General features: G+C 36.1%; 1 protein-coding gene across 1 annotated transcript in view; it reads right to left on the bottom strand.

Annotated features, from left to right (window-relative positions):
• Positions 1 to 24,844, bottom strand: part of CCDC88A (coiled-coil domain containing 88A) — an 81,568-nt gene that overhangs the window by 31,334 nt on the left and 25,390 nt on the right. The window contains exons 8-16 of the mRNA XM_029287196.1: positions 24,641 to 24,810; positions 12,654 to 12,735; positions 11,507 to 11,665; positions 10,495 to 10,641; positions 8,805 to 8,949; positions 7,805 to 7,989; positions 6,734 to 6,871; positions 4,694 to 5,764; positions 2,515 to 2,642 (exon numbers count right to left, since the gene is read on the bottom strand). Of these exons, the coding sequence (XP_029143029.1) occupies positions 2,515 to 2,642; positions 4,694 to 5,764; positions 6,734 to 6,871; positions 7,805 to 7,989; positions 8,805 to 8,949; positions 10,495 to 10,641; positions 11,507 to 11,665; positions 12,654 to 12,735; positions 24,641 to 24,810 (2,225 nt within the window). The remainder of the gene's footprint in view (positions 1 to 2,514; positions 2,643 to 4,693; positions 5,765 to 6,733; positions 6,872 to 7,804; positions 7,990 to 8,804; positions 8,950 to 10,494; positions 10,642 to 11,506; positions 11,666 to 12,653; positions 12,736 to 24,640; positions 24,811 to 24,844) is intronic.

Genomic DNA, 24,844 nt, shown 5'->3' with positions numbered 1-24,844 from the left:
ATTAGGGCCAAGAATGTTTTAGTCATAATCCCAGTGTTACAGAAATATGAATACCTATTTTCATATTTCAGTATTTCTTCCACAGTGACTCTGTTTTTAATCTGTTCTGGTTTTAATATTGTTGGCCTTTTTTGTATTATATTTTGTATTACAGTTTGATTACTGTATTTTATTTCGTTTTAAAGGCAACAATTGTTTCATGATATCAAACATTGTATTTATTTGATTTTGATTTGATTGCTTTGTATCTGGCAGTTGTAAACTGTGGATCATGGCTTTGTAGGGAGCATTGCAGTATATAAACATAAATAATAGAACACATATATTTGTTGATATATATATCAACACACACACACCAGAAATAAAAATGGATACATTGTAAAAATGCAACGATGCCAGAAATGTGTTATCTACCATAAAACTATTAAAATGTTAATAAATTGTTTTCTAGTAGCCTAAATCAGGGGTCCCCAACTATGGTCTATGGCCTGGTACTGGGCCGCAGGAATAGCTGGTGAGGCCCCCTCACTTGTGATAGCTTTGCCGCATGGGTGCTACTAGCCCCATTTGTGCATGTGTGGGGGTGCTAGCAGTGCCACCAGCATCACACGGGGGCCAGTGGCCCGTTTGCGGATGTGTGTGGGCACCAATGGCCCGTTTGCGCATGTGCGCGGGTGCCAGCAGCCCATTTGCGCATGCATGCACTAGCATCTCCGCCATGCGTGGGCTGCGCACACACATTTCCGTGCTCCTCCCTTTCTTTCCAGGCTGCCAAGCCAGAAAGATTGGGGAGCTCTAGCCTAAACAATACACTGTAATTACACATCTAAAATTTCATATTACCATGAATCCTACTTAACCTAGCAATATAAAACATGCAGTTTTAGGTAAATTTCCTCATTCCACTTTACTCCTCTTCTGATCCAATAACTGAATTTGCTTTCTCCACACTTCTCGCTGATCTAATTCTACACTTGTTAAGAACTAATGATGGAACAAATAACAGAAGATGTATTTTAAAATAGAAAAAAACACTGTTTTTTTCCTTGAGGCTGCAGATTGAAAACTTGTTGCAAGATATAAAATAATAAAGCTGATTAACTTAGAGATAAAATATACTAAATCTCCCATGATCATTATCTTAATCACTGCTAATAATAGACTGCAGTACCAACTATTATTCTCATTTGACATAAGAACTAGTCAGAAGCTGAAATTCTGCCTTTCTTAACAACTTTTTCCCCATTTCCGTAGGCTATACCATCAAGTAAAGAATATACCATACAAACGTTTATATGCTACTGGTATTACATTTGAAGATATAGCAAGCTAAAGATAATCAAAATCATTTCAGACAAAATGGTTGATTTGATCTGAAAAGAATTGTTTTATTACTAGACTCCAGAATCTAAATTTCTAAAACCACATTTTAAAAAATGTGATACATTTTCTGTTACCTTTTCTGTTACGCCATAGAGCAACTACTTCTTTACTAAGTGCAGCACTTCTTATAATAAAAAACTGACAAGATGACCGAAGGAAGTGCCTATTTTATTTTCTCAGTAAGATATATGAACAATAGATCCTTAAAAGAACAAGGTAGAAATATTTTTAGAATAAAATAGAATAACAGAGTTGGAAGGGACCTTGGAGGTCTTCTAGTCCAACCCCGTTTAGGCAGGAAACCCTATACCATTTCAGACAAATGATTGTCCAATCTCTTCTTAAAAACTTCCCGTGTTGGAGCATTCACAATTTCTGGAGGCAGGTTGTTCCACTGATTAATTGTTCTGTCAGAAAATTTCTCTTTAGTTCTAGGTTGCTTCTCTCCTTGATTAGTTTCCATCCATTGCTTCTTATCCTGCCTTCAGATGCTTTGGAGAATAGCTTGACTCCCTCTTCTTTGTGGCAACCCCTGAGATATTGGAACACTGCTATCATGTCACCCCTAGTCCTTCTTTTCATTAAACTAGACATACCCAATTCCAGCAACTGTTCTTTATATGTTTTAGCCTCCAGTGCTCTGATCATCTTTGCTGCACTTCTTTGTACTCTTTCTAGAGTCTCAACCAGTGGTGGGATTCAGCCAGTTTGCACTGGTTCAGTAGAACCGATAGCTAATTTTTTGTTGACTTCAGCGAACAGGCTGAAGCCCTAGCCCTTTTTCACAAGGCCCAGTATGGATCGCTACAAGTGCGTGGACATCACTTCCACAAGTCTGCTCTGAGCCGGGGAGGCCTCCCAGGCCCAGAATGGCCCATTGGACGTGTGTGGACGCCACTTCTGGAAGTCTGTTCTGAGCCAGGGAGGCCTCCCAGGCCCAGAACGGACTTCTGGAAGCAGCATCCATGCAGAAAACCGGTTGTTCAGGTATTTGAATCCCACTGCTGGTCTCCACATCTTTTTTACATCGTGGTGACCAAAACTGGATACAGTATGTGGCCTTACCAAGACTTATTAATATTATGGAGAGTTTCCCCATTCTAATCCAGAGTGTCTTTTACATACTCATACCTGTCATCAGTACTCTGCTCATCATGTAAAAGACGTTCCTTGTTTAAACCTATCTTTTCAAGTTCATGTGTAAGCTTTTCCAAGTCATTATTCATCTGCTGTGTCTTCAGTTTTTCATTCACCAAATCCTTAAAACAAAGCAATGGATCGAACAAATGACTATTTGTTACAAGATATAACAAAGGAGACACAGATTTTCAGAAATTCCTAGAAAGGTTCCTGTACAACTCATACTTGTTTCAAACAGTACAAAATTGGTCAAATTTGTTTAATATAAACAAAATAAGATACAGAAAAAGATAACTCATCTTCAACTCTCTATTATTACAATACTGCATTAAAATCTAGAAGATCAGCAGTTGAGAACAAAGTAAAATGTATGATATATGATTATATATTCAATAATGTCTTTGCTTTAGTGAAAAACTTTTTTTACTTCTGTAAGTTATAATTCTTGATATTTTGTAAATCCTCCTTAAATCCAATGTTTTTATATATTCTTTGTTCTACCTATGCTAGTTTCTCAAACCTCTGGTTCTGATCTAGAACCTTCAGGAAAATTACACATGATCATATGACGACTATGTGGATGGGACTGATAAAATTCTCTACCTTCTGCTATGACATTTAACCAAATTTTAAAAATCCAGAAAAGTAGAAGAAATAATCTAGAGAATGTCCTAAAACAATTAGGAATTTACAAAGATTACTTCCATAGTAGCCCTTTTCAATGAAATTGCTATCCTTTGTTCATAGTATTTAGGCTATACCTCTGCTAAAGAGTTGTTTTCTAGGTTTCCCTGTTCTATATTCCTATATGTTCCTTTAAAACAAGCATGTCAAACTGCCAGCCATATGCGTCACGCCAAAACTGTGCCCACCCCATTGTCAGCAATGAGGGAAAAGTCGTGACACATCATGCAATGTCATGTGACATCACGAGTTTGATATGCCTGCTATAAAATAAAAACCTACTTCATGTTTTCAAAATGATCAAAACTTTTTCATACACAGAGAATGTCAATTGAAATCATCTTATGTTAGATATAACTAACTTAAAAAATAACTTATTTCAAATGGAGTTAAAGATATTACAGTACTATTCTGTTCACTTTGGAAGGATAGTTACTAAAGCTGAAGCATAAATATTTTGGCCACCTAATGAGAAGCAAGGATTTATTGGAAAAGACCCTGATGTTGAGAAAGATTGAAGGCAAAAGGAGAAAGGGATGGCAGAGGATGAGATGATTAGATAGTGTAATTGAAGCAATAAACATGAATTTGGGCAAATGTCAGGAGACAATGGGGACTACGGCTGGCATGTTATGGTCCATGGGCTTGCAAAGAGTCTGGCGTGACTTAACAACTGAACAACTACAAAAATCCTGTTCACTATGGACAAACAAATCAGCAGTAATGTTTACAAATACCACTGAGTTTTTAATTCAGTATGTTCTTCTTTTAAAAAACTGACTCCATTATTTCTTTTTATTAAGAACAGCAGGATGATGTTTGATTGATCGGTCTTACAATTAAGTAGCTTCTGTGTAATGTCAATCAGAATAGATTACAGTATAATTTTCACTGTTTCTACTGTTGTTTTATAGCAAAATAGCTATGACTTCAGGATAAAACAGTGAAGTAAAGTTGCACACCCTCTTTGTTGATTAACTAAATGCACAATGTTAGCAGGAAAAAAACTGAAAAAGCAAGGTGGAAGCTATTACTTAACTTTGAAGGGGGATAACTTATATATGTCACAAAAGAGCCCTGGAGAAGGCAATTGCTGTATGACAAAAATATAGTTAAGTGTCAATTTATTCCATTTAAAAAAAGTTCTTTCAAGAAATGTCCAGTAGCAGTTAAGCAGCTATGGTGTGGAAAAACCAAAGTACAAGTACTCACAGAACTGACACATCTAACTAAAGAAAAAAAATATTCTGATTTATATATTATATGGAAGCCCATAAAATAGTACAAACTTAATGTCTTAAAACATCTAAACAATATTTCTGAATCTGAGTTTATAAAGAGGTTTTAACAGTACGTCTAAATAAATTAAAATAAAAATAATTTCTGATCAGTAAATTACTGTTGAAATAACATTGATATATAACTAGTACATTACAGCTACGTTCCTCTTTATAATGAGAGCATATCATGCAATAGTGGATATTACCTCACGTAATGTGACAAGTGTTTTTTTGTCAATAGTAGCTCTTTTTACAAGCTCTTTATTTTCCTTTTCCACTTCTTTTAGACGAATAGAGGCTTCTTTACATAAACCAATTTCTTTAAAGAGTGACTTGTTCTCTTTTTCCAGGTGACCTATTTTCACATTATTTTCTTCTAGTGTGTTATCCATAATATCTGCTTGTTGCCTGAGCCTTTTATTCTCTTTCTCTAGCTGTTTCTTATCTTTTTCCAGCTGGGTTGTCTCTTGCTCCAAAAGTTTATTCTCTTTTTCTAATTTTTCTAAACGTTTACTGGAGATTTTGAGTTCCTCAAGATTTTTTTGCAGGGTTTGATTTTCTGACTCCAGTTCTTGTAATTCACTTTCTAGATGTTGAATTTTTTTGTTGTTGTTTTCTAGGGTTTTCTGCAACCTTTGATTTTCTGTATCCAAGCCTTGATAACTTACTTCCAAACGTTCTGTCTTTTTAAAAGATGTTTTCATAAGCTCCAGGCTCTTCTGTAGTTGTCCTTTCTCACTTTCCAGTTCTTTATTTTCTAATTCTAACTGAGCCATCTTGATATTGTTACTCTTCAAAGATTCAACAGTTCTTCTGAGTTCTAAATTTTCTTCATCAAGTTGTGCGTTCTCTTTCTCTAAAGACTCTAACTGAAAGCTGAGATTTTTCAGACTGTCTAAAGCCTTTTTCAGCTTTCTGTTTTCAACATCTAGACTGGAGTTCTCTTGTTCTAAAGAATCAATTTTTTCACATGTAATTTTTAAATTAGTAATCCTTTTCTGTAATAGTTCATTTTCTTTTTCAAGATGATGAACTTCTTTCTCCAACTCATCCATTCTTTCTCCCCTTTCTTTATAATGTTCCAACTCTTTTTTCATTTGCTTCTTTTCAAATTCTACTTTACTCAGTTTGCTACTTGTCTCCTTGATAGATTCATGGAGAATTTTATTTTCCTTCTCAATATCTTTTACTCTTGCTTCAGCACTGATTTGTGAACGCTGTCGAAGTGAAGTGACAGTTTGATTCAAGTGTTCAATTTCCTGTTCCAGGATTTTAATCTAATTCATTGAAATGAAAAATGCAAGTTTAAATCAGGTATGGGTATTTTGTAGTTAGATAATATAAATGGCTTCTAAGATTTAGATTTAAGATTTAAAAGAATGCATTTTACAGTCTAAATTATAAAACTAAGTTTTGACCTGCAGTGAGGCAGTTAACATTATTTTATCAACCTATACGTACTTGAATCCAAACATCTCATATTCAAATTAGTAGAGGACAGGCATTTTGAGAAGTTAGTAGAGTTCTTCCTTAAGCACTATATCAATTTAATCAATAGGAAGATTTCTCTTTGATAAAGAATGGGTGTCAGAGAGCTAAAACCCTGGAAGAAGGACTTTTTTGGTCAAAGATTATAATGGTTTGGCTTACTCTTTAACTCTTTATACTTTAGCAAAAGAAAAAAGAAAAGAAAACATCTGGACAAAGACATTAGGCAAATAGAGCTAATTATATTGTCAACTCAAATAATTTCTTGAGTGAATCAAGAAAAAATACTTGAACTATTCTGTTCGAAGAAAAACCCAACAGTCACACATTCTAGGGATAATGAGCAAATTTTCTGGACAAATTGCCTCCCACTTGAATCATTTGTTTCTTCAAAGAATATACATGTATTCTAGTTAATCAGATGTGAAAGGGAAGGGCTGCTTGCTCACTGAAAGGGTAATCATTAATGCATATGTTTCTGTCTCCAGCCTTCTTGTATATTGTGTGGAAANAATCTTGGAAGATTTTGCAATATTGTGAGGTTTACGACACAATATTTGTTTTTGTTCTTAAATTCTGAAAATATAAAATATTGTTGATTGCTGATATTATACAGAAAATAAGTTGTACAAAAATCATTCTCTTCCACTTATGACAGTTTCTGTTAGATTAAGAATATTTTATCAAAACACCAGAGAATATAATCGTTATTATTTAAATATACAAACCTCAATAAAACAAATATCTGTGTATATTACCTGTCTCTCTGAATTTTCTCTCAAAGTTTCAATCGTTTTTTCAAGCTGTGCTTTCTCTTTCATGAGATCTTTGCAAAGATTCTGACTACTCTGATGACTCTGTTTCTCTTCAGTAAATTCGTTCCTAAGTCCTTCAAGCTGTAGGGAAATTCACCAAATTTAAATTTTGATTTAATAAAAAATTCAGGTCTATATGCTTTTTGAAGGAACAGATTAAATAATATTTTCCTATATCAAAAGTCTATCAGGAATGAAATTTTAATAAAAGAAAAATTGCATCTAAGATGTTATGCCATAGGTTATTTCTTCATTAGGAAAGGTTCCTAAAGGAGCCTTTCAACAGAAACTGCCAAATGTTTCAATATACAATACCTTAGAAAATATAAAAACATAAAGGGTTGCTTTACATAAAATATTTTGTATTTTTATTATCACATGTTAACATTTTAAATGGGAAGAAACCAAACATGCTTATATATATGTTTTTCTGCTTAAAAATTATACTTCTTTCCATGGGATATAGCAAAAACATTAGATTAAAAAGAGAACTTTAAAGAGAGATTAGGATAACAGGACCTGGGTAACATGCCCATGAGGATTAAAAATTAACTGGAGCTTTATTTATCCATATCTCAATTTTAATTTCTCTCTCATTCACCTTGCAGTCTTCTTTGTATTCAGTCCTTATAATCATCTATCACAACAAATATTCACCGATTTTGTTGCTTATCTTTACTTTGCTAACATTCATTCACCTTCCCACCCTATGTGTTCTCTTCCTTCTCTTCTCTATTTTCTCTCCAAAATTATATATTAACAAAAACTCCTAATGAATTCCACTACAAAAAAAAAATCTATACTAAAATCCCCCCAAACGAAATATTATTCCACTAGCACAGCCAGTAAAATTGATAGGAATATTGTTATATATAAGAGGATAAACAGAAATGGGCAGATACAATTACGTTTATGGCAGCAGCATTGTTCTTTTGATATATTGACAAAAGCTAAATTTATAGAATATCATTAGTATATAACATCTTTCTAACAGAATCATAAGATAACTGATACCTTTTTATTTAGCCTTTGATTTTCTTTTTCCATTTTCATTAGTTTTGAGTTATTGCCTTCTACGGAACCCATTGCATTTTGTAATTCTTCTACTGTTTTTAATAAAGTTTGGTTTTCCATTTCTAGTTTTAATAATCTACTTGATGTTAGTTCATTCACTTCATGACCAAGTGACTTCTGTGGCACTGTTGAGTTAAAATGGAAGGTAAAAAGGATAAATTACCCCTTTGTTATCTAAACCATTACTTATATATAATTAGAAAAGGTCAGCGTAGTATAAAGCAAGGGTCTCCAACCTGTGGTCCGCAGCCCACTACCGGGCCGTGGCCTCATGGCCACGAAACAAGCTGGCCAGTGTGCGCACATGTGTGTTTGCACTTACCCCCACTCACGGCGGCGGTGCTACACAAACGGGGCACCGTGCGGTGAATGCAGGGCAGTGCTAGCGCCCATGCAGCAAAAATGAGGTGGTGCTAGCGAGTGTCATGCAGGTGCTAGCAACGCCCCGTTTGCGTCGCACATGTTCGCGGCCCCGAATTAATTTCTGATTTTTTGGGATAAGGCACTACTTCCACTTAATCAATGCTGCATAAATTATTTTCAAAAATAACTTTATAACTTAAACAAGATCAATAATATATAACTGGAGGCTTCATTTAATTTGCTGTGAGATTGGCTGCATCCACTTTCTTGAGTGAATTCCGCATTTGAAAAAATGTTTAGAGGCATTTGTTCAAGATGAGGAGATATAAAAATTGAAAATAAAAAATAAAATAAAATAAATAAAATAAATAAAATTAAATTAAAAATGCTAATAACAAGCAAAACTAGCAAGCAGCAAGTATTCCTCTGAATGAACCAATCTGGATATTACTATTTTCAAATAGCTATGTATTTGGGCCCCCTCAAAGAAAATTGACAAATATTTGAACCAGTTTTTAAAGAATCTGAATATTACTTATTTACTATCTGAACAACAAATAAGTATAACTTTGCCTACCTTCAGAAATTTCTGATGATCTGTTTATCTGTTCAAGTTCCCAGCCCAAATGTAATGATTCATCCATACTTTGCTTCTGAGCCATTTCTAGTGACATATTTTCCTCCATAAGTTCCTCAATTTTCTTCCGATCCATATCGCGTTCCTTAAACAGTTTCATATAAACATTCTTTAAAACCTCCTCTCCAAAGGAACCACATATATTTCAGTAATCAAATTTTAGCCTAATGCTACTGTTTGAATCTTCTACTTTATTAGTGAAACTACAATAAGTTATCAGCAGCACAAAAACATCATAATTAAATCTAATGCACATACAATGCTTATAAAATATAAGGAATTATAAACTAAAGATTACAAAACTATTTAAATGGTTTTAAATATTTAGTATTTATAAAATGTTACATAATTCAATCAATAAGGGCATTGTTGTATTTCCAATTCAATAGATGGAAAAAAATCATAATCCGAAGTTCATGTCAGCTTTAGCCACTTATAATATACAGGTAGTCCACAACTTACAACATTCCTTTAGAGACAGTTCAAAGTTACAATGACACACAAAAAGTTAACTTTTGACCATTTTTCACACTTACGACCGTTGCAACATCCCTGAGGTCACTTGATCAAAATTCAGAGGCTTGGCACAAATGGCAATGTGTTTATGACGGCTGCAATATACCAGAGTCATGTGATCAACCTTTGCAATCTTTTGACAAGCAAAGTTAATGGGGAAGCCAAATTCGCTTAACAACCATGTTGCTATCTTAACAACTGCAGTGTTTCACTTAACAACTATGACAAGAAAGGTTGTAAAAGGGGCAAAATTCACAACTGTCTTGCTTAGCCACAGAAATTTTGGACTCAATTGTGGTTGTAAGACGAGAACTACCTGTACAACAGTAAAAAGGCAGTTTTTAAACTTTCTATTTGCTATTTGAAAAGAAAACTTATTTTGAAAGAAGCCATACAAATTTTCAACATCAATTCTTCTTTCAGTCTTCAAGTCATTAAATGCCTCGGGTTCTCAGAGCAATTGGACCAAACGTCCATCACTGAGTGATGCAGTAATAAAGTGTGACATCACATGACTACATCGCTTAGCAACTGCAATCCAATAGTCCCAATTGCCATTGTAGCCCCAGGACTGTGTAGCGTCAGTTCTTCAGCAGGAAGAGGCACGAGTCCCAAGTAATCAGGCCAACGGATAAAAGTTGCAGTTGAGAATATGGTAGTGCGGTGCAGTGGGCATATTTTGGAAGCTGCAATGGCACTGAACAAGGGGGCCCTATGACAAATCCTTATAGTTGTGGCTGTTGCAGCATTCCTGCAGTCATGTGATTGCCATTCAGGTGGTTGGCAACTGGATCACAATTACAACATCACAGAATACTGCAGTCATGTGATCACAATTTGCAACTTTCACTGCTGGCTTCCAACAAGCAAAGTCAATGGGGAAGCCAGCAGGAAGTTACAAATAGTGATCAGAGGACCACGGAACACTGCAACTGCACAAGATTTGTCTAACAATAACAATTCAAACTATGGAAATTGCTGTCATAAGTTGGTACAGGTACTGACTCCATTGCTTAGTGATGGAGTTCCCAGTCCCAGTTACCATTGGCAACTGAGGACTACCTGTAATTTTCTTCTAAAAAGTGACTTTCCCTATCCCATCCTGTATGCTCACCATCTCCATATCGTGGAGTTTAGCCTTTAATTGCAGATTCTCCTTTTCCAATTCATGCAATTTATCAGAACGGGCTCGGGTTCCCTCTAACTGATCTTCCAACATTGTCTTTGTTTCCAGTAATACTTGATTATCTTCTTTTAGCTCCTACAGTAATCAGTGAGAAATATGAAACTGACAATTAAATAAGAAACAAAGTAGTAAGTAAAAAAAGTTAAAATGGCACCAAACAAAATGTAAAAGCACTTGTTATATTTTACATTAAATTAATGTAACTAATCAACTATGTAATCATCTTTGTTGCTCTTCTTTGCACTCTTTTTAGAGTCTCAACATCTTTTTTACATCGTGGCGACCAAAACTGGATGCAGTATTCCAAGTGCAGTTTTACCAAGGCATTATAAAATGGTATCTCGACTGTATCCCTCTGCTAATGCAGCCTAAAACTGTGTTGGCTTTTTTGGCAACTACAGCACACTGCTGGCTCCTATTTAAATGATTGTCCACTAGGACTCCAAGGTCCCTTTAACAGTTACTACTATTGAGCCAGGTACCACCTATACTATACCTGTGCATTTGGTTTTTCTTGCCTAAATATAGAACCTTACTTTTTTCATCATTGAATTTCAATAGCACCTAATGTTCAAGTTTGTCAAGATCCTTATGTATCTTAAGCCTATCTTCTGGAGTGTTGGCTATTCCTGCCAGGTTAGTGTCATCTGCAAATTTGATGAGTTCCTTATCTATCCCTTCATCCAAATCATTGATGAAGATGTTGAAGAGTAGTGGGCCTAAAACAGAGCCTTGGGGTACCCCACTGCATATTTCCCTCTATGTAGCAGCAGTTCCATTGAGGACTACTACTAATAGGAGAATGCAAATATTTTTAGACCTGTAATATAAAACAAGATCAGCACAAACATAGAATTCTAATCAAATAATACCTTGGTTCATGTAAATATAATCAGTAAAAATGAACTTACATTTAACAAAAAATGTAATTTATAATCACCTCTATTCTAGCCTTGTAGAATTCAATATCGTGTAGCCTTTCTTTATATCGGCTGAGTTCACTTTCAAGCTTGTCAACCCGGATTGCCTTCTCTCTGAGAGCATCAAGTTCATCCCGATACACTCTGGCAGATCGGGCATCCGAAAGTAAACTCATATTCTAGCAAATAGGTCAAAAATATTTTAGTGTTTATGAAAAAAGTGATTTTGCAGAAGGCAAGAATAATATTATCTATTAACATGAAATCACACAGACATTAGTGTGCATGTAAAAGGGGAAACCAGTAAGCAAATTAACATTAGCATTTATTCAGAATACAAAATCAATACAGTAAGTAGCACAATATATATGTGGATTCCTATAAGAATTTTCTTACTAACAACATCATCATTGCATACAGGTTTGTAACCATCTTTTCTTCAAGATCATTAATATTGATATGCTGAGCATTGACTTTATTCTTATAGAATAAATTTTATAAAACACTGTTAACTAGGAATATTTCCCACAGACTAAGGAAGATGTGTAGTTCTTAAATATGGCAAATAAATAAATGAAAATTCATACTTATGATGAAAAAAGACTAGTAGTTATTGAATCTAAACTTATATAATGTTGAAAATTATGTTTTCCTTAATGTATTATTCATTTAGCAATATTGCCTGCTTCTTGAATTGTGCAGTTCAAATATCTAATTAGTTTGAATGTTTTCTTTTAGAGCCCAAATACATTATATTAGTTCTGATAATGAGAAAAAAATAACATAGGAAATGATCTGCTTGTAGAGAAAAAGAATGTATATAAAATAATGTCAGATCATTCTTTTCTGAAATTCTTCCAAAGGTATAAATAAAAGTTGATGGAAGCTGCATTCAATACATGCCTCCTTTCCTGAATGAAAACTGATTTGCCAAGTTTTAAAAACAGTATACGAAAGATTTCTAAAACAAAAACAAAAACCAGAAAACAACAAATGCACTGGTCAATCCCAGTGATGTTATGATTTTAAGTTTAAGATCCTATAGCCATTATTTAGTTGAAATCTTTTTAATTAAGATCCATTGTTTGAAACATGTATCAATAGAACACAAGCAACCACACTTCATTTCAACAAAACAGTCTAACCCATGATCTTGTATTCACAAACCTCTTGTTGAAGTCGCTTTAATTCAGTTTCATTCTGTTCAAGTTCTTGCTTACAATCCAGCAACTGTTCAGTCTTTTCCTCACTAAAAACAAAAACAAAAATGTTTTATTTACAAATATAAAAAAGTGTGATTTTACATTCCAGTTAATAATCGAACAAAGGAAACGTCACCAGCAAGTCATAATAAGTTCATTAAAATGGTAAAAATAAAGCAGTGATCAAGAATGGGCTGAAATATTGCTAAATTCCTTCCCTCTAGTGGTTTTTGCTCTCCTGATTTCCTCCTGTTACATCCAAGTACTTCAGGTCTGAAAAAGAGCTTAAGAACAAATACATAAGACAAAGAAAGCATATCAACTTCTCCAAATCTCTGTTCCTGATTATTGCTTTCTCCCGGAGCTGCTTTTTAAATGTTTTTACTTGTTTATTTTAAATAATAATGAAACTTATGTACTTGCTCATTAACAATAGTTGAATCCCCAATTAATACCACAGGTTGAGAAGATTTACATACATTATTCACATACTTCAGTATTCACTAACAATAGCTCTTCAGTCTATCCTCCCTATAGATGTACAGCTCAAACGGGTCAATTTTCTTCCTTGGAAAGACCAGTTACAGAGAACTTTATTATAGATTCTGGCTTTAATTAATTTGAGGAATACAGAAGTATTAATTTCTGAGTCCTTCAAAAGCAATATTTTCTCCATATTAAGACATTCTCCTTCCCTTTCCAATTATACAGTAATAGTTAATATTAGCCTACAAATCTGGCGATTTAGTATTACTGTTGGATCCAGTTTCACATTAATAATGTGAATTTAATAAAAATTAATTAAATATTCAACAAGGACTGTGCAAAATTAATGTGGGGATGGATTGCTCTGGAGAACCTTGGGACATTTCTTTTCTCTTTAGACTATTCTCAACTTCCTCCTCTTCTATGCTATTCTGGGATTTGGCAGTTTCCAGAAAAGCAAGACTTCTGACCTGGAAGTAGTTTGATAATGGACAACTTTTGCATATTCCTAATTCTACAATTCAATACCAGAAAGCTCACATATTCTAAAATGATTATAGCATACAAGATTTAAAATAATATATCCATAGTTCCAATGTCATGGTTCTGACAGATGAAACCCTTCAAAAGAACTTCAAGGCATTGTTTTCCTTAAAGAATCTTTTATTCGGGAAACAAAATATCAGCACTACATAGTTGAACCCAAAAACTAAATTCTCCTCCTCTGGATACAAAGTAACAAAGTACAATTCCCACTCCTAATAACAGTCATTCCCCATTAGCTTGAAGCACAGGCTTTCTCCTCAGCTCTCCAGCCCATCAGCTCTGGACCCAGTTTGTCCTTGGATTCCCACGGCAGAGTTATTATTATTTTGACTCACTGAACTCTCATTCCAATCCCCCCTCTCAGCACCAACTAATTCTAAAAGCATAGAGAAAATGGCTGCATTTTCATCTGTTGTCAAAGCAAGAACATCCAATGTTAGCAGCACTGACATCCGGCCCCCCTTACAAAAAGGACAAATCCTGTAATGAAAACAAAATCATACGTTAGGGGTTGCCTCTTGGTTTGTTAGGGTGTTTCTTATAGAACTTACCAATAAGTCTGTCAGCTTTTACATCGTTAGCTTTTACCCAGGTGGCTTCAGACAACGGATACCCATTCCATTGCACTAAGTACTGTAGCCTCCCCTTAAAAAGTCTAGAATCAAGAATACGCCTCACTTCATAGTGAGTCTATCCTGCTACTATGAGAGGTCCAGGTGCCTTCTTGGGGGGAGGTCGTAAGGTGGAATCCCAAAAAGGTTTCAGCAGGCTACAACGGAACACAGGGTGGACTTTCCCTAAGAGTCTGGGAAGCTTTAATTCTACCATGTTAGTGATCCTTATGATGGGGAAGGGTCCTAAGTATTTCGGTCCTAACTTCTTACTAGATAACTTAAGCCGTAAATATTTTTTGGACAAATAAACCTTCCTGCCACTTGGGATTCTTTTCATGGTGGCACATACAGCACAACTCCTGACATAGTTCTCTACATCCTGTTTCAATCCCTGCTACCAAAATTGCCAGCGAATTAGGCGTACTGTTTTTAGATATCCAAAGTGCCCAGCCTGTTTTACATCATGGCCATGCCGGAGTGTGTTAAGGCAGAGGGTTTCAGGCAAGTACAACTTCCCCCCTTTGTAAACCAACCCATCCCTGCATGTTAGGGAGGTTTGACTGTCTTTGAACCATTGGTCGGTGAGCAGCTCTTGTTTTATTTTCTTTGCCCCAGGGTCATCAAGGTTTGGGGCTCTCGAAGGTGGGACTCTGCATGGCGTTAGTTGAGAAAGTTTGTGGAGTAGATATAATTGCTTCATTAACCTTCTCACGCTGGCTCTTGTATTGGGGCAGTCTGGATAAAGCATCAGCTAAAAAGTCCCCCCCCCGGTATGTACTTTAAGGTGAAGTTAAATCGGTTAAAGTATTGCGCCTATCGTACTTGTTTCGGGGACAATTTGCGGGAGTTTTCAGTGCTTCTAGGTTTTTGTGATCAGTCCATACCTCAAAAGGCAGCTTGCTCCCTTCTAGATAGTGTTGTTGCACATTTGGGGGTTGCGGCCACCCCCATTGCTGTTGCTGCACCTCCAGCGGCTGTTGGCCTCCCTGCTTTGGCATCCCCCATTGCTGTAGAGGCCTCGGGCTGGGTGGCCTGTACGCGCGTTGGTCCGGGGTTCGGCTGTCTCAGTGGCGGCTCAGGCTCTTGCCTTGCTGGTGGCGCTCTGGGCTTCTGGAGGGGCGACGGCGCTCCGGGCTACCATGTCTGGAGCGGTGGCTGGGGCTGTCCCTGTCTGCGGGGCTGGTGGCTAATGTAGGTGGCTTTGTGGACGGGGAAGCCGCTTGCCCTGCACAAGTGGGACTGGGGCTTCCCCTTGGCATGAGTTGGTGACTGCCACGCTGATCATCATGATCGATCGCATATGGAGAATGGGAGGGTTGTTCCCCACTTATCTCTAGCTCCTCGAATCTCTCCACTAACTTCTCCACTGATTGACTACGGATTGTGGACAGGTACTTCCACTCACCAGAGTCCTCAACGGTAGTTGATTTCGTGGCTCTCCATCGGTCCGGGGACGTGACTTGAGAGAAACCCCTCTTCGTAGCTCAACCGTCTCTGCCTTTGAAGCACTTGATTGTGGCAAGGCCATCTCGAGGTGTCTGAAGTCTCCACTGGGTAGGGTCCAATCCGACGACCAGATCTGTTGTCTTCGCGGCTTGGGTCTTGTCCCCATCTGGGAGATCTGAGAAGTTTCCTTCTCCGCCAGCACACTGGCCTGCGCTCTCTCCTCTGAGGCAGCAGCCACGGCCGGGGTGCTGGTCTTAGGCGCCCCTTCCTTTTCCATGTTGAGATCTTCTCCGAATCTTTGTCGATCTATCCCTCGACTTTAGGGACAGCGACTGGAGCTCGGGACCCCAGGATGGATCGGTAAAAATTGTAGCTTTTGGTTTAATGTCATGGTTCCAACATATGAAACCCTTCAAAAGAACTTCGAGGCATTGTTTTCTTTAAATAATATTTTATTCGGGAAACAAAGTATCGGCACTACATAGTTGAACCCAAAAACTAAATTCCCCTCCCTGGATACAAAGTAACAAAGTACAATTCCCAATAATAGTCATAAAGCACATTCCCCAATTAGCTTGAAGCGCGGGCTTTCTCCTCAGCTCTCCAGCCTGCCAAAACATTATCAGCTCTGGACCCAGTTTGTCCTTGGATTCCCATGGCAGAGTTATTATTATTATTACTCACTGAACTCTCATTCCAATGCCCCCTCCCAGCACCAACTAATTCTAAAAGCATAGAGAAAATGGCTGCATTTTCATCTGTTGTCAAAGCAAGAACATCCGCTGTTAGCAGCGTTGACATCAGTTTGAAATACTTATATAGAAAATATTTTATAATAACAAAATTGTTATTATAAAACTAATAAAATTGTGGAAGAAATGAAACATACAAAGTTTGTGCAAACTCCTTGGGCCTTTCATTTAATGCTCCTTAAAAGAAATTTGAGAAAGTGATTGGGAAAAGTTGTGGAGGGTTCAGAAAGCCCCTTTGTACTTTGTTATGATGAGTAAAGAGAAGTTGAAATAGAACTGGCCATCACTGAGAAAGAGATCATATGGGCAATGAGCCAACTGCCAAACAAGACTCCAGTTGCTGACACCATCCCTGTGGAATTACTGAGACCTGTATCATTCAAAGTCATTAGAGACCTGTGCCGGAAAATTTGGGAAATCAACACATGGCCACAGGATTGGAAACTCTCGCTGTTTATTCTACTGCCGAAAAAGGGTGACTCTAAAGATAGCTCCAATTATCACATAATTGCTCTCATTCCTCACATCAGCAAGATTCTGCTTAAAATAGAACATCTAGTACGAACCATCAAAAGGGAATTACCAGATTTTCAAGCTGGCTTCCAAAAGGGTCATGGCACCTGCAATCATATTGCAAATCAACGCTGGATCATAGAAAAACCTTGTGAATATCAAATGATCATTTGCATCAATTACAAGAAAGCCTTCGATTACGTTGGTCATGAGAAGCCATGTAGAGCCCTACAAGACTTGGGGGTACCCGCACATCTGGTCAAGATGGTGCACTCACTGTACACAAATCAGGAAGCCACTGTGTGAACACCATATGGAAACATTGAATGGTTTAAGATAGAGAAAGTGGTGTGTCTCTCCCCTTTCTTATTCAACCTGTATGCCAAAATGATCGTGAGATAGCTAGATCTTGAAGAATCAAAAATCAGGATAAAAATTGTGGAAGAAACATCAACAATGTTCAATATGCTCGTGATACAACTCTCCTCTCAGAAACCAAAGAAGGCCTAGCACATCTGATCAAGAAAATCAAAGAAGAAAGTGAGAATTTTGGTCTCTTTCTGAACATCAAGAAGACCAAGCTCATGACCATGGCAAGGAATGGAAACATAAAAATAGAAACTGACAATGAAAAGATAGAATGCATGGAAAAGATCACTTTCTTAGGATCGCAGATCGCTCTAAGCAGTGAAATGCAACCCAGAAATAAAACATCGCATTGCACTGGGTCATACAATGAAAAAGGTAGCTGAATATGGAGAAGCAAGGATATCAGCAACCAAATGTAGGTTTAGTCCTCTCTGTTATGTTCCCTGTATGGTTGTGAAAGTTGGACTTTAAAAAAGCAAGACAGGAAGAAAATTGACACATTTGAGCTGTACTGCTGGAGAAGGGTCCTATGTATACCTTATTGACTAACAAGCAAGTATTGAAATGCATAACACCAGACATGTCACTGTAAGGCAAAATCGCAAAACTGTGTCTCTCTTAATATCTATGGAGAGATGTCTTTGGCATCTCTTACTTTGGCCATGTCATATGAAGGAATTCACTAGAGAAAGCAAAATATGTTTGGAAGAGTTAGCGGTAAGAGAAAACCAGGCCGTCAAAGAACAGGTTGGCTAGACACCATCAAACCTGACACCAGTCATATCATAGAAAAACTCCCAAGAAGTAGTGCAAGGTCAGAAGATATGGAGAGACCTGGCCCACAGAATCACCAAGAGTCAAACATGACTGAATGAATAACATCATCATCATTTTTTGTTCTCACAGATTTCTGTGTATAGCTTATCATCAGGAAGACAAACATTATTCAAACACTTTTAAAATAATTTGGCATTAAAGTGGTCAAATGAAATCCCAAATCAAGCCAATTAACTTCCACTTATGAATCTCTCTTTTCTTCCCCATACATAGGATTAAGGTAGGTAGGTAGGCAGCTGGAAAGACAGAAGAAATCTTCTATTTTTATTTCCTGTGTGAGTTTAATCTGTCAGCAAGGAGATTAAATAGACATACATTTTAATATTTATTGAATAGTACCTGAATACAACAGATAAATGTTGTATAATATGACTGGAATATATTGGGAAACATTTCTTTCATATAAACCAAGACATCTGATTATTATTAAACATCCTATTTAAATTGGAAATTATAGAAATGTTCAGTCAAAAATGTTTGTTTCATTTTCAAATTAGAAAAATATAAGTTCCAAATATAAAAATATTCAACTATATTATATGTATACATTTATTGCACAGCATGTATTTTATATATAATATCAAAGCTGGAGTTAATTAACTTTTCAATGTAGGGCCTGTTTTAAATAATGACAGTTCTTATGTCAAACCACAGCTTCTCATAAATATCTACTCAACCACCATGCTTTGTATCCAATTTAAGTACAATGTTATTTAAAGTGTACAGAACTAATGGGAATTACTTTAGCATACCAGCACATTGGATGGTACTGACAATTATTAAAAGATATTAACGTTTTATAGAAAAAAATGTTATTTGTAAATAAGTAAAACATATTGGTAAAATGTAAAAATATTCTGAGAAATATATACACTTCCAATGAGCTATTCAGTTAAGTGTAATGGGATTGTTTTTAATTATACATTCTACACCAATGTTCACTATTTAAGCTATTACATGTCAGTCAAATTAATAACAGCAATTTGCATTAACTTCCCTAGTGCAGCTGTTTATAGAATATCTTGGCTAGGCTCATTTCAACAGACACCCAATATCTGAGTCATCAAAAATGGTATCTCTTTTTTGTATTTTTGTGCTCAACATGACTAATTTTTAAAACCTTTATGTTCTACTCAAATAAAAAAGTAATTAAATAGACATATTATACTTTGCCCCTTTTAGATGATCCAGTTAAAACTCTCTTGTAATAGTCTATTGGTCTTTGTCTGTATGCTGTGTAGGGGGGGTAAGGGATGGAGGGTCTGGTTCTACATATAAATGTTCCCATTTCATGCTACTCTCTCAGAATAATATTTGAAGCCCAGCCTACCATTCTGCAGTTCAATACAATTCTAATAATAAAACATGTCAAATATCCAAAGTGAAATAATAAAATGTACCTAAGGAAGAGCTTTGCAATTTCAAGGAACCTAGAAATGTTTTCTTAGCATCAAATTTTGACAAGGAATTAGATGGAAAAACCTTATTACCATAAATTACTATGTCATTCTGTGTCCAGAACAAATACAGAAAATTTGACCTTAGTATTAGAGGACAAGCATACATTAAGACTCTTCACCCCTGCTGTATTATTCATTCAGCAAGCACCATAATGGCTTAATTAGCCATAAACTTTGCAGCATTTATCTAATGCTTAAAGCATTTCACATGCACAACTGAAGCTAAGGATTAGAAACAGGCCCTTCAGGCAGAGAACAGGTGGCAATCTTAAACTCATTTTATTGCTAGACTGAATTTAACAATGATTCTGAAACTTGTATGTTAAACTCCAATTTCACATCACTGTATAATTAATTTAGAAACTTCAATATACATTCCATTATCAAATCAAAATTAGGACACAACTTTGATCATCATGAAACTTATAGTCATGGATTATATTTAAAAAAGTTATTGTACAAACAAGTATTTCTGTGAATTGCAGAATCTTCAGGAATTTTACTGATATGAACATTAGCACCATTTATAATCACTGAGTAACCTTAGACACTTGTACAAAGGGCACACTCTCCCACTGTTAATGGCAAACATGTCTGTAACACATGGAACTCATGGGAAAAGAAAGTCAGAAGTTATATAATTGTAGCACAACTAAAAGTGTATAGTTGTATAGATGCTCAGTTATAGGTAGAAGAAGAACAGGTAAATTATAGATATTTTTACTTTACATTTATAATACAAATGCTCTTAAAATCTGTTCCCTCAAATTTACTTCTAAATTTGATAAAATAAATACCTTCCTATCAAGTTATATACTATATATCTATTTTTTCCCAAATTATTTTTTTTTTAAAAAGTACTGTGCTGTGATAGTATACAAATATATTGTTACATGTATACAAAGCCATTGAGTGGCGCAGTGGCCTAAAGGTGAAGAAGCTCGCCTCCCATTCAGCAGGGTGAGAGTTCAATTCTAGGCAGCGACAAATGTTTCTCTAGAGAAAATATCTGCTGCAAACTCCGCATAACATAAGTAAATGCTTAGCTCCATTCAGTTGCCCCAACTCCACCCTGATAAAAGGTATTACAGGGTTGTAAAAAGAAAAAAAAATCTATACAGAGCCATGTAGAAGACTGAGTAGGTATCCCCAACAGGGGCTGCAACATCTTCCGTTAGCTGGCATGCATTTGTAAATAATTCCATTGGCAAAATACAGGACTATTTTAACAACATTTGATATTAAAGAGTAATCTCCTCTTGTAAAGTTTAGCTTTCTGAAATATTCTAAATATTCTAAATCTGAGCTTTCTGGTGAGAACTTACATAGTTTTTTGCCTACACCCACACCAGGAGTACCACCTAAGAAGCAGACAAACAGAAAATACTAAAAGTGTATAGTTGTATAGATGCTCAGTTATAGGTAGAAGAAGAACAGGTAAATTATAGATATTTTTACTTTACATTTATAATACAAATGCTCTTAAAATCTGTTCCCTCAAATTTACTTCTAAACTATTTTAATCTTTTGAGATTAAATGCATGCTTATACAGTAATCCATAAGAAATCCAAAATCTCTAAAAGGCAGTGTGCACATATGTATTTTACAACAAACATACACATACTTGGGTGGTAGGCCTCTTCTTGCTTATAGGCATTTGCTTAATTTAAAACAGTTACTAACTAGCAAAAGAGCCCACACAAAGTGCATTAATTCAATTATGTGTTCTAGTTTTTTAACCATTTATGTACAATTTAGAATTGTCCGCTTCATTTTCCATATCAAATCTGACTGGGTGTTCAATATACTAATTTTCAAGTCAACATTCCAAACAGCGCCATACATTTATTGTTCACTGCAAATCATCTGGGATCTCAGCAAATAGTACAGCATCAACTGCATATAAAAATACACACATATTCATATTCCCAGCCACACATCTCTAACATAGGCATATCAAAAAAGACATCACACATCCTTCTTGTCATATATATTTTTATTAGATGACACAGACCACAGACAAACAATTTTATTCCTTTTATGGGAAATTTTATTTTAGAAAAAATGATTTCTTTTACTAATGTTGTATGGCTTTTCTAATCCTCATTAGAGCTAGGTTCTATATCTATTTCCATTACCGTATTTTCCGGCGTATAAGACGACTGGGCGTATAAGACGACCCCCAACTTTTGAGAAGATTTTCAGGGTTTAGAAAGTCGTCTTATACGCTAGAAAATACGGGTACCATTTCCTAGTAAAACTGTCAGTCTGTTTTCTCAATATCACTCAATATTAAAACCACTTAAACTTATATTTGTGGATCAAGCAGAATTAAATAAGTATGTGTATGCAAACACACCCATATTGTTACCTTGTGGTTTACAAAAACATCCACAACCTTTATAAAATATTGATAAACATTGTCTACANCTTTCTTGTATTTAAGTTAAGCCCTACTATGCAGCAAATTTCCAAGAAATAATCGAAAATAAGTTCTGGAAAAAAAAGGGAAACAAAACAAGGGGAGACTAACTGAAAACTTGGAAAAGACAAACCAAGCAAAGGGTTGCAGAGAAAGGCCAGTGGCTATTTGTGTTGAATTTAGAGCTGACTGTTGGAATAGGTAAGGCGCCCAAAGTTTAGTCACTTTTTATTTGTTGGTGCAAAAGCTGGTCTCTGACAAGGAAGCGGCAAGCACTATCAGTTAGTGAGAAAAAAGTGAAAGGCTAACGCCTGGGAAGGATCTCCCGTCTCCAAAGGGAGGACGCTTTTGCTTTTGCTCTACCGCAGAGAAACCGGGCCTTCAAAGGGGGCAACTGGGCTGAGCCGACTCAAGGCTGCTTTGAGAAAGACGGTTCAGGAGCAGGCTGGCGGTTTGCCTTAGCAAGCATTTTCTTCAGCTGAGTCTCGGACATGGCCATGCTGGCGGCGGTCCCTCCCTTGGTCGTGCTACCTCTACGACCTCCTCCCGTTACTCTAACTCCCGGACGGACAAGAGCCTTCACGAGCTCCGCTTCCGACAGCCTCCGCGATCCGTTTCCGCTCGGCGATACCGCGAAACGTCACTTCCAGCATCTTTCTCTCTCTCTCTCTCTCTCTCTCTCTCCCCGCCTCCCCCCCCAACCGACCAGTGAAAATAGTAATAGAGTTTTGAGTTTAGCCCCTCTGCAAAGCCAAAATCATAGAGAGGATGGCCGGGCGGTCCGATTTTACAGCCTGTTCTGGGTTGTAGGTAACTGGATCGAAATGGGGTATGTTAATCACTAAGGGTGACTAAAAGCAGAAAGAGTCAGATTCTAGTCCTCCCTCAATTAAAACAACAACAACTATTCGGTGAACTTCCTAACAGTGAGAACAATTAACCAGTGGAAAAGCTTGCCTTCAGAAGTTGTGGGTGCTTCATCACTGGAGATTTTTAAAAAGAGACTGGACAGCCATTTCTCTGAAATGGTATACCATATTTTCCGGCGTATAAGACGACTGGGCATATAAGACGACCCCCGACTTTTGAGAAGATTTTCAGGGTTTAGAAAGTCGTCTTATACGCCGGAAAATACGGTATTTTATTTCTTATTCCTACATTTATACGTTATTTCTACACAGTTGCTCTCTTAATCCCAGCCATAAATTTTTGTAGCTGATATTTCTGTTCTTATTACCTCTTATTAGCTATATTTTATATTCTTTATTTGCAAGTTATCTTGATAATGTATCTTCTACTTGTTTAGCACAGAAGACATGTTAAAAAAAACACAGAACTATTTCATAAGCAAACAACATCCATATTTTAACATTTCTCCAGTGACATCTTCAATACCCATAGCCTTACTATTTTTTAACATTTTCACAGTAATAAATGCTTTTCCTTTTCTTGGACCCTAATATTTGTAGCAATTGTTTAATTTCACTCCTTAACACAAAACTATCTTTTCCATACAAATATTAAAATAATCCTTCTGCATTATCTTCTGTCAGCCTCATTCCATATCATTTCATCACTTTTATTCTTAATTTTATTCAATCCACAGAATACTTAAATTTTAAGTCTTTTTAAAAATGTTCAGCTAATGTGCTTCCAATTAAAATTGGCAGGTATGTGGAAAAATTATACATGAGTAAGATTATGAACAAATTATTTACAAAACATGCATTTAAGATGTCTTCAATTTGGTAACATTTAATAATAACCCCTATGTTGTTGTTGTTTTTTAAAAAAGCTTAAGGCAATGAATGTACTCCTGTCAACTATAGTTTTATAGATAGCCCACAACTTATGTTGATCCTTAACGACTCTTCAAAGCTATGACAGGATCAAAAAAATTTACTTATTACATGTCTTAAATTACATCAGCACCACAGTCATGTGATTTCATCTTGGGCACTTGGCAACCAACTGGTTGCAATGATCTACGGTGAATATGATCACATTTTGCACCTTTTTTGCCATTTTCCAACAAAAAACACCCACTGGATAAACTGAATTCTGACTTACAACCACAGACCATTGTAAAAGCAGTGGTAAAATCAAGCTGGAGTTATGATTGCAATGATCTATTCTAAGCTCAATTGTGGTTGTAAATCGAGGACTACGTAACCACTTCCTAATAACTTAAATTTCATTTCAGACTAAATTTTATATCATAACTATTACAAGAGTAGAAGGTGTAAAAAGCCAAGCATACTAATTCTGTTTCTAAAGGAAAATTATCATCTGCAGCTTGTTAAGATCCTAGAAATATTTAGCTATTACAAAATAAGAGCAGTGTAAAACTCTAATAATAAATTAATAAATGATTCCTGCCAATCCAAGCTGGAGAAAACCTACTTGCTAGGTCCAAGGAACAAATGCTTTCTTGCAGGAGGCCAACTGCCCTTGGAGAATCCTGATATTTACCAATTCTTATAATTATTCTTTATTATGTACTTACAGCTCTTGTCTAAGCCTTCTAATCTTTGCTTTGGCATCTGCTAATTCCACTGATAAGTGTTGTCTGCTTTCAGTGCATTTCATTCCTGGAGATACACAAGGTGATTGTGCTGCTGATGCATGAGGTAGAAAATGAAGAGAGTCTCGTTCTTCAGAAAGCTCTATGATAGTCTATGACATAAAAAAATATTTTCAGATAAGTATA

This window comes from Protobothrops mucrosquamatus, unplaced genomic scaffold (genome assembly GCF_001527695.2).
Source record: "Protobothrops mucrosquamatus isolate PMUCROS unplaced genomic scaffold, P.Mucros_1.0 scaffold_256, whole genome shotgun sequence".
NCBI lineage: Eukaryota > Metazoa > Chordata > Lepidosauria > Squamata > Viperidae > Protobothrops > Protobothrops mucrosquamatus.
The sequence above is the reverse complement of the archived record's forward strand: the minus strand, read 5'-3'. Positions and strand labels throughout refer to the sequence as shown.